The 11,169-nt window shown below is 38.8% G+C and overlaps 1 protein-coding gene across 1 annotated transcript; it reads left to right on the top strand.

Annotated features, from left to right (window-relative positions):
- The first annotated feature begins 224 nt into the window (after nucleotides 1-224).
- LOC127508866 (gastrula zinc finger protein XlCGF8.2DB-like) lies at nucleotides 225-7,931 on the top strand. Its single transcript, XM_051887334.1, has 3 exons — nucleotides 225-315; nucleotides 2,007-2,127; nucleotides 6,852-7,931. The coding sequence occupies exons 2-3, from the start codon at nucleotides 2,007-2,009 to the stop codon at nucleotides 7,721-7,723; spliced, it is 993 nt and encodes a 330-aa protein (XP_051743294.1). The 5' UTR covers nucleotides 225-315; the 3' UTR covers nucleotides 7,724-7,931.
- The last annotated feature ends 3,238 nt before the right edge of the window (nucleotides 7,932-11,169 follow it).

Below are 11,169 nucleotides of genomic sequence, written 5' to 3'. Positions count from 1 at the left end.
ATCAAAAGCGGTAAGACACCCTCCTTTTTAACAAGGATTTTCTTTGAACACATTCCATTTTATTTCTCCAAATAAAACAGAACAACAGAGAGACAATAGATATAATAGTTTTATTATCAATATATAGTGAAAGAGCAGGGTAAACTAGTTGTGATATTCCCTTAGCCTTAGTCAGCAGGACTCTCCCATAAATTGTCAAGTCTCTCTGCAGCCAGACAATGCTGTGTGTGAACAGGACTTTTATTTTGGAGTGACGACATGACGTCATAAGACTGCGCCGCGCTCCTGCATCTGCTGTGATTCTGCTGAAGAAAGGTTTGTTTTCAAAAATTAATCCGTTTAAAACGATAGAAACAGTTCAAGGTTTTAATAGTTCTTTACAAGCAATGTGAAATTAGTTTATTTACTATTTAATGTAACATTGTGATTCTTTATCTAAGTGTAATGAAGGATATTTGTGTGAGTAAAGCTCATCCACTGATGAGAAACAGTAAACCTGCGTCTCATTTCTCTCTCTATATATCATAAATCAGTTTATCATGAACACGAGTTCAGTCTCTGGCGAGTAATGATGGAGAAACTGAACTTTTCAACTCCGAGTCAATTGAATCAAATACTTTGAGACATGATTCAGTGAATCACGACACGTGCTGCTCAAACTGTGAACATGATCAATAACAAACACTAACAAAAAAACTGCTCATGTTTTCATCAGTGTAATCATTTAAATATAATGTATAACTCGTTAAATACCAAATCTAGATCATAAATGCCTAAATATGAAGTGTTTATTAATTTGCAGCGTTAGTTTTGAGTTTGTTTTTTTTTTGTCTAACCAGGTCATTGAAGACCAATAACTGTTAATTAGGGGTGTAATGGTACACAAAACCCACAGTTCATTATGTACCTCGGTTTTGAAGTCACGGTTCGGTACGGTTTTCTGTACAGCAGGTGGGGAGAAAACTTAACATAAAATTGCTTTTTTTATTAAACAGTATTTTTTAAACAAATTGTGATTTTGTCTTTAAATTAATTAAATTCTATTATAATTTAAAGTTTCTTAAGGATAAAAAAAAAATGTGCATCCCACCTGCACTCAACACGAAAATATTATTCCACCCGTTTACATAAAAATTGGCAGGTAACTTGTTGGGTACCCGTCTGCGTGCAGGACTCTGATGTAGGGAGCCCTTACTTCAACATTACGCTACTATAATATTAAAGGTTAACATCTGAGCCTAAATTCAATCGCTTTTTATTTTTAGATAAAATAATCAACACTCAAATGACAAATTGTAACATGTAAGCTGCACCTAAGGTGGTTTTTGCATTAACTTCTAAATGTTTTTACTCCAGTTTGTTGTTGAAATTTTCATGACAGATTTATATAAACATACATTAAATAATCAAGACATCACTAACAGGTTAAGTAAAATATAATGAATATATGGGCTAATACAGTGCATATATTTAGTGAAAGAGTTTGTTTCTCTGGCGAACTAACAAGCTGTGGACACTGAATGGCTTTTCTGAGGTAAATGCTATATGACATATTGTTTACAATCTGATTTATTGACGTCTTTCTGCCGTTGAAACAGTAATTGAGCGATTACATGAAATATGACCGTTTCAGTAAGTTGTACTGTATCTTTTCAACATACCTTCAGATGTTCTTTCATGTTTATTCTGTAACTAGTATTAAAAAGGAAGAGATGCTCGCGCTGCCGGTTGAACTGAGTGTGAACAGTGATCTGTCACGTCACATCGAAGTGTGTCAAAACGGCATTTTATGTTTAAATTTCATTATTTTGTGGGCAGAATTTGAAGGATGGCACTTTGTTTCTTGTCGAAAGTAACAAAATGCAGCACTTATTGGGATTAATAGGAGACCTTAATGTTGCAATGTAATGCTTCGAGCACCATACTGAAAAGCCCTGTACCGAAACTGTTCAGTATGATTACGTGTACCGTCACACACCTCTACTGTTAATTATCTCTTCTTAAAGATGGCGTTTATTAAAGAGGAGACTGAAGACATGAAGATTGATTTTATTAAAGAGGAGAGGGAAGACATGAAGATTGAAGAAACATTCAGAGTGAAACATGAAGATACTGAGGAACAAACAGGTTGGTTTTATTCTCAAACCTGAACTCAGGCTGCATTTACACTGCAAGTCTTAATGCACAGATCCGATCTTTTGACCATATCCGATTTTTTTTTTTTTTTTGACCAGTGTGTTTACATTCATATTAGACGTGACTGGTATCTGATATATGTGTTTACATTCATTCCCGCCCAAAATTATTGTCATTGACAGCTTTACATGCACATGTTGGACCTGCCAGGGGTGCGTTTCCCAAAGCGAACTATGGTCGCAAGTTCCGTCGTTACCAATAGAGTTCAGTGGGACTTACGACCATATTGGCTAATGATACTTTCGGGAAACACGCCCCAGAATGGATGGGTTAACAGCTGTCAGTGTCATGGATGTTTTGCAGCATGAATTCTGACTGAACGAATATAGACTGGAAAATAAGAGTAATTTGCGTTTGTTATTTTATCGTTACATCTAGAATTCTTAAGGGAAATAAAGTAGCAGATAAGATTACATTTATTTGAATGAATGATAATGAGAGAGCGAGTGAGGGAGAGCGCACACGAAAGAGAGAGTAGCCAGTGAAGCTTTTGGTTTATCAAAACAAACCAAAAAAACACACACACTGCGGTCTCTTTTAAATTAACCAGGCAGAGGTTGAAATTCAGCTGCTGAATGTGTGTGTGTGCGCGCAAGCAATTTCTTTCAAGGAAAAAATAGACAAAAAGTTTCCACCTCAATAATACAGCTGCGGATTTTAGTGCGAGTGCATACAGGCACGTCTGCTTCATAATACAACATTAAAGCTATCTTTTAGTGAGCAAATGTCTCGCCCTCGCCTTGTGGTGGCTTGGAATTCCAATGGGAATCGGATATGCATGTTTAGATGTAGGTCACATGTCCAGATATCGGATATGTATCGGATTTAAAACCACATTTGGAAGTGGCTCAGATAAGATGTGAAAAAATCGGATCTTGTGTGGATTTTTGTGTTTACACGTGTGCAACTAATTCCAATCTGTGTCAGATGTGAGCAAAAGAATTGATTTTTTTGTGCCAGTGTAAACACAGCCTCTGTCATTTGATCATTATTAAAATGTCCAGCTCTACAGAAATAGAGAATATACAGAAGTATAATCTTAGAGAATAGTACAGAAGTAGAATTATTTTCTGCAACATTAAACCTGATATCTACTTCTGAATAGAGAACAATGAAAGTATTTATTTATTTTTTTTTCTGTTCATGCTCAAAAGTGCTGTACTAACATTTTAACATACCTGAACATAAATAGCAGGAACTGAACATTAAATCAAGCAATAAATAAGTCCTAATTGAAATATTTTGAACATAATCCTTATATCAACCATTTCATGTATGTGTGTCATATGGAGGAAAGTCAGCAGGGGAAGTGTGTAAAACATTTTGAAGTAGAACCGAGTGAACTGATAATATTTGATGAAACCGGTGAAAAATATTTACCTTGTCATTTGTGGTACAGGTGTAGATAAGCGCTGGCAGATTGTGGCTAGAGGTGAAATTGTATGAAATGTCAAAATTATCATGGTTTTTTTTGTTAATGTTCTGTAAATGTTCAAAAAGTACTGATACAAACTGAAATAAGTTCAAACGGTTTTGTATTAAACTAATTAAATTAGCATGGGTTTTTTTTGAGTGAATACACATTAAAGGGATAGTTCACCTCAAAATTTAAATTGTCAACATTTACTCGCCCTCATGTCGTCCCAAACCTGTATGAGTTTTTTTCTGTTGCTGAACACAAAAGAAGATACACTATATTACCAAAAGTTTTGGGACACCTGCCTTTACGTGCACATGAATCTTAATCTGTAGAGTTTAATGTGGAGTTGGCCCACCCTTTGCAGCTGTAACAGCCTCAACTCTTCCGGGAAGGCTTTCCACAAGGTTTAGGAGTGAGTTCCATGTCTTTATGGACCTTGCTTTGTGCACTGGTGCGCAGTCATGTTGGAACAGGAAGGGGCCATCCCCAAACTGTTCCCACAAAGTTGGGAGCATGAAATTGTCCAAAATGTCTTGGTATGCTGAAGCATTAAGAGTTCCTTTCACTGGAACTAAGGGTCAAGCCCAACCCCTGAAAAACAACCTCACACCATAATCCCCCTCCACCAAACTTTACACTTGACACAAAGCAGTCAGGCAAGTACCGTTCTCCTGGCAACCGCCAAACCCAGACTCGTCCATCGGATTGCGAGACAGAGAAGCGTGATTCGTCACTCCAGAGAACACGTCTCCACTGCTTTAGAGTCCAGTGGCGGCGTGCTTTACACCACTGCATCCGACGCTTTGCATTGCACTTGGTGATGTAAGGCTTGGATGCAGCTGCTCAGCCATGGAAACCCATTCCATGAAGCTCTCTACACACTGTTCTTGAGCTAATCTGAAGGACACACGAAGTTTGGAGGTCTGTTGGTGACTTCTGCGCACTGTGCGCCTCAGCATGCGCTGACCCTGCTCTGTGATTTTACGTGGCCTACCACTTCGTGGCTGAGTTGCTGTTGTTCCCAACTGCTTCCACTTTGTTATGATACCACTAACAGTTGACTGTGGAATATTTAGTAGTGAGGAAATTTCACAAATGGACTTACTGCACAGGTGGCAACCTATTACGGTACCACGCTTGAATTCACTGAGCTCCTGAGAGCGACCCATTCTTTCACAAATGTTTGTAGAAGCAGTCTGCATACCTAGGTGCTTGATTTTATACACCTGTGGCCATGGAAGTGATTGGGACACCTGAATTCAATGATTTGGAGGGGTGTCTCAATACTTTTGGCAATATAGTGTATTTTGAAGAATCTTGACCAAACAGTTGACGGCCCCCATTGACTTCCTCAATAGGAAGAAAGTATTATGGAAGTCAATTGCAACCGTCAGCTGTTTGGTTACCAACATTCTTCAAAATCAACAGAAGAAAGAAACTTGTACAGGTTTGGAAAAAACATAATGATGAGTAGATGACTGAATTTGTATTACTAGCCCATTAATATTTAAAGCCAAAAGTCAAAATATTTTATTGTAAGTGCGAGAAAACAAAGTCGGACATAGGTAGTTTTCTGGACATGTGCTCATAAATGTAAATTCCTGTATCTCCTAAATGAAATGAGATTTTTTACCAAGCTTGACACACATATGGGCTCACTGTGAGGACACATAAAAAAGTGGTGGGACTGCGCCACTTGGTGGTGCTATAATTGAATTAAACTTGAAATTAGCTGCCATTTTAACTGCAAGATGACAAAAAAATATATGAAGCTGTAACTCTGGCTGCGTCCGAAAACCTAGGCACAGGATTGTGGGATATCAAAGGCAGCAAAGGATACATCTATGCTTCTTTCAAAAATCGATCAGATGACGGTATCACATGAGACAGGAAGTGAAGCTAACATTGGATTCGGACATGCCTTGATGCCTTCCTACCTTGAAATGTGTCCACAGAAGGCAGCATTTTCCAGTTTTTGGACCACATCAATTAGATGACAGTGCCACCTACTGGTCAAACACAAACAGCAATTAAATCGGTTACACTTTATTTTAAGATGACAGTTACATTGCAATTACTCAAAATACTGAGTAATATAACTACATTTATTTACTATAGAGTTAGGGTTTGTAATTAAGCATTATTAACATTATTATATTAAGTACATGTAGTATTGAGTAACTGCATCACTTTAAAATACAGTGTTACCATTAAACAGAGCAACTGATCAAAAGATCTATGATCTTTCAACCATTTTGCCTAAAATAATGTACAAATGTCTAATATTGTCTCATACAAGAGGATCTTTAGTAACGTGGATTTTTATACTGAGATTAGCTCATATATGATCCTCCCAGGTCATGCCTACTATGCACTGTTGGCTAAAATTTCTTCTGCTTCACTTCAAACTGTCAGCTGTTTGACCCCCTAAATCTGATTCGTTTGACTAGCGTGATCGCTCCGTACTGTGCTCTGGCCTGCTTGAAGATGCATGGTTGGACTATGCTTGGGCGTGGTACAGATGTAGTAAGATCTCTAACCGTGCCGGAGTATGGAACAGCTACTACTATTGTGTGTGCTATGTCTGACATCATTACAACAACAAATATCTTCTATTACTAATAGAACAGTACTCTTTTTCAATTAATGTAATTAATTCAAGTATATTTAGATTTATAATGGGTCCGGTTCTCACCTTATTGGTGAACAGGAATTGTAGTTTGCGATTAAAGCTGCAAATTTCTCCATCAGTGTCAGCTCTCTTCTAACAAGCTGATGATCTTAACCAGATGCGATAAATAAGGAGACATACAAAACATCCTTGATCAAACACACCTGCAAAATTTAACCCAACCCCAAAATTTAACCCAAAGTCTTCAGGAATGCTTGAAAATTACAGGTAGGTGTATTTGATGAGGGATAAAACTTAACTCTGCAAGACAGTGTCCCTCCAGGACCAAAGCTGCCCATCCCTGATTTATAGGATAGGATAGGATAGGATAGGGTGTAGAGCAGGGGTGTCTAATCCTATTCCTGGAGGGCCACCTGAACCAGCTAATCAGGGTCTACTAGGCATACTAGAAACTTCCAGTCAGGTGTGTTAAGGCAAGTTGTAGCTAAACTTTGCAGGACAGTGGCCCTCCAGGACTGTGTTTGGACACCCTGGTAAAGAGCATACATGTTGTTGGTTTTTATGCATTAAATGTCTAAATTGTATTGTCTATTTTTGCCCTAGACCCAATGACACTGAAAGAAGCGAGTCATGAACTCAATGAAAAAGAAGAACATTATGATAAACATCACAATTTCATGACTGGGGAAAGAGTGACACAGGCTAAAAAGACTTTATCACAAAAGAGAGCTCAAAAGACAGGATATACAAGTTATTTCACCTGCCAACAGTGTGGAATGAATTTTGATCAACATAGAAACCTTCAAGTCCACTTGAGAGTTCACACTGGAGAAAAGCCTTACACTTGTCAACAATGTGGACAGAGTTTTACTGTAAAAGGAAACCTTATAGTCCACATGAGAATTCACACTGGAGAGAAACCTTTCACCTGCCAGCAATGTGGAAAGAATTTCAGACATAAAGGAAACCTTATAGTCCACATGAGAATTCACACGCGAGAGAAGGCTTACACCTGCCAACAGTGTGGCAAGAGTTTCACACATAAAGGAAGCCTTGAAGTCCACATGAGAACTCACACTGGAGAAAAGCCTTACACCTGTAAACAATGTGGACAGAGTTTCAGTCAAAAAGGAAACCTTATAGTCCACATGAGAATTCACACTGGAGAGAGCCCATTCACCTGCCAACAGTGTGGAAAGAGATTCAGTCAAAAAGGACACCTTATAGCCCACATGAGAACTCACACTAGAGAAAAGCCTTACACCTGCACTCTGTGTGGGAATGGCTTCACACGGGAACTAAGCCTTAGGGAACACATGAATATTCACACTGGAGAGAAGACATTCATATGTGATAAGTGTGGAAAGAGTTTCAGATTTAAAGGTAACCTTAAGTGCCACATGAGGATTCACTCGAAAGAGAGCTGTTTTAGAAATCATCACTGTGGAAAGAGCAGAGGTGTAAAGAGTACCTGAAAACAATACTTGAGTAAAAGTAGATACCTCACATCAAAAATGACTCTTTTACAAGTTTCAAGTCACCAAATCTAATACAACTTGAGTAAAAGTCTTCGAGTATCTGATTTTAACTGTACTTAAAGCTGCTGTCTGTAACTTTTCTGTGTTCAAAATGTACAAAAATTATATAATGAGAATGTACAACATGAATCCATTTTCCAAACTGTGTTTTTGTCTTATACTGAATCATTATGGTACACTTATAGGTGTTTATATTCAGACTATTTTAGACCGGTCTGGTAGAAACCGCTGCGGAGTAGCACAGTAACTGCGTGAACCGCCATAGACATAAACAGAGAGAAGTAGCTCCGGCTACAATGTTCCTCCACAGGATGCATGCCGTTTTGTTTATTAACTGCTAGAGCTCCAAAAGATTAGTTTACTTTCAAATGAAAATTAGCCCTTTAATTACCCTCAAGCCATCCTAGATGTATATGACATTCTTTCTGACTAAGACAATCGGAGAAATATTAATAAATATCCTGACCCATCCAAGCTTTATAACGGCAGTATGCGTTACCAAACCAGTATGAGCTGTCAGTCTTATGGTGCGGTCACACCAGACACGAATGAAGCATTAAGCGCGAGTGATTTACATGTTAAGTCAATGCAAAGACGTGAATAGACATCCTGCGGCACGAATTGTGCGTTTTGGGCAAGTTGAAAAACCTGAACTTGGGCGAAAATTCGCACCGCGTTAACCAAAAAGGAGCTTGCTCTAGTAGTGACGTGATTACGACGTAGCGAGAGGAGGCAGAAATCTGAAACAACAATGGAGGACAAAATCATTGTCGCTGTACGATACATCTTCATACTTTTATAGAAACAGGAATAAAAATGATCTTGCTTGGAAGAAAGTGAGTGAGGAGGTCGGACAATCTGGTAAGTTGTAAAAAACTTTACTCAATTTGAGCTATATATATATTGAGACTACAAGCTAGCTAAAGCCGGCAAATTGAGCTTATTCACTGTATTTAACAAACTATTTTCCGGCTAACGAGTTGTGTTTATTCAGAGGAAGTGTGCAGAAAGAAGTGGAAGAGACTGGGATACATGAGCCCCTCTCATGACGCGAATTCGCGTCTGTTGTGAAGTGAATTTCACGCGCGAATGAAGCGAGTAAACTCAAAATGTTCAAGCGTCCAACTACGCGCGAATAGCGCGATTTATTCACGCAAGTCGCGTCTGGTGTGAACGCCCCATTAGAGATGATTCACGACACTTTGCTGTGCCACAAACGGGATTTTGACGACACAAGCATGAACCAATCACTGAATAGATTTCCTTATTTAAGAATATTCACAGATAAATTCACATTGAATGGTGAAATTCCTAAGAGGAGTTTACATTCAACACATTTGACAATAAAGAATTTTCAAGAGAATACATGATGATATACACATTGGAAATGAAAGATAAACACGTTTTCCACCATGTTTTAATTGCAAATTTAAACGGGTTGCTGTTAACTGACCTGTCTATATATAGCCTTGATTTTATGATATAATCAGCCACCATGGATTCCAAAAGAAAACCGAACTAGCGCAAAGAAGCGCTACTGCTTGCTGAATTAGTCTAACAAGTTCAGCCCAACATTAAAGGAACACTCCACTTTTTTTGAAAACAGTCTCATTTTCCAACTCCCCTAGAGTTAAGCAGTTGAGTTTTAACTGATTAGACCGTTAGCATCTCACTCAAAAATGACCAAAGAGTTTCGATATTTTTCCTATTTAAAACTTGACTCTTCTGTAGTTACACTGTGTACTAAGACAAACAGAAAATGAAAAGTTGCGATTTTCTAGGCCGATATGGCTAGGAACTATACTGTCATTCCGGCGTAATAATCAAGGAACTTTGCTGCCGTACCATGGGTGCAGCAGGCGCAATGATATTACGCAGCGTCTATCACAAATGTCTCCATGGTTGCAAGGGATGCTCCCTGTGCAAGCAGGGGGTCACAGGCACTGCATAATATCATTGCGCCTGCTGCACCCATCTCTGCATCCTTCTTAGTTGCAGCCCCTCTTTTGTTACGCTGGTTATGCTTTTGCCGCCTCGTCTCAGCCACCTCCCCCCCCCCCCCTTATTAACAAACAAAAATAAAATCAAATATAAATACATATGCACACACAAATGGTGGCAAGGTGGCCTTAGCATCAGCAGTCCCCTCCACCGCTCTGCTTATCCTCATCATCCACGAGACTTGAGATTTGCCACAGCAATGTCACCCTCCCCATCCACCGTATTTGACATCGGAAGAACATTTAGCTTAAGAAGACGCTGTAACAATTTACTTTTATGTCTCTCTTAAGACCCTGTTTCCTGCACAAATTAATCTGCTCTAATGATGGCTTGGTAACAAAATTCTGCAAGTTAAACATTTCCATAATGCACAATAAGCTAATGAACATTGCAATACCTTTCCGCATGGGTACGCCGCCAGAAATCACGCACCGTCGATCGCGACCAGCACACACAAATGATCACAATTATAAAGTTATTCGGGACTGAACGATCCCGGACGAGCCCCCATTAGTGTTACAACTTCCTAATTTTGGTCTAGGGTTAGAAGGGTGTAGGAAACTTTTTCCTCGTCGAAGCAGAGACCAGGAGACGTTGGGATATCTTTTAAGCAGAAGTTACTCTTTATTGAGAAACGTGCTGTGGGTCGCTGTAGTCATCCAAGTCTAACCAAGGCAGTGTACTTGGTAGTTCATATACATTCAAGGGGGAGGGATACATAGAGTAGAGGTGGAGACAATCTAAACAAAGCATGCAAGTGCAGTGCAGGAATCAGCCCATTCCCTACATTTCCCAGCCATGATCTAATCAGCATAACGGTGTCATTCAAATGCATACGTGCTAATCCACTCAGTCTGACAGTATGGCCCATACCTTTACATTATCATAGAGACAAAGTCACAGCTGTATCTTGAGCCAAATGGTTAGGAAGTGCATGAAGACAAAAGGTTAATGTTACAGACACCTGGGCTGCCTGCCTTGATCTCCTTAAATTGTCATTATCTTTACCTCAAAATGTTAAATACAATATACTTCACCTTAATATTTCATGTGAGGTTATGTCAGGATGTAGGATCAGCAGATCTTAAACAGATTCTTAAATTTGTAATCCCACAGTCCCCCCTTTGAGAGTTCTAATAACTCTCACATAATACAAATTTAAACCTTCTTAAATCCCTTCTTTAACCTATGTTTGTTAACATAAGTCCCATCTTCCAGTCATGTAACTTGTAACAGATACAGGCACATACATCTTATTCTATGTCGTGTCCAACATTTACATAAGTGTTGTTCTTTAACTTGAGTATACTGTTGACACACATATACAACGCAGGGTGGTAATATGTTGTATAAACTACATGATGACACAGAAAACCATGTAG

This window comes from Ctenopharyngodon idella, chromosome 3 (assembly GCF_019924925.1).
Source record: "Ctenopharyngodon idella isolate HZGC_01 chromosome 3, HZGC01, whole genome shotgun sequence".
NCBI classification, from domain to species: Eukaryota; Metazoa; Chordata; class Actinopteri; order Cypriniformes; family Xenocyprididae; genus Ctenopharyngodon; species Ctenopharyngodon idella.
Note: the sequence above shows the minus strand (reverse complement) of the source record. Positions and strands in the feature narration are given on the sequence as shown.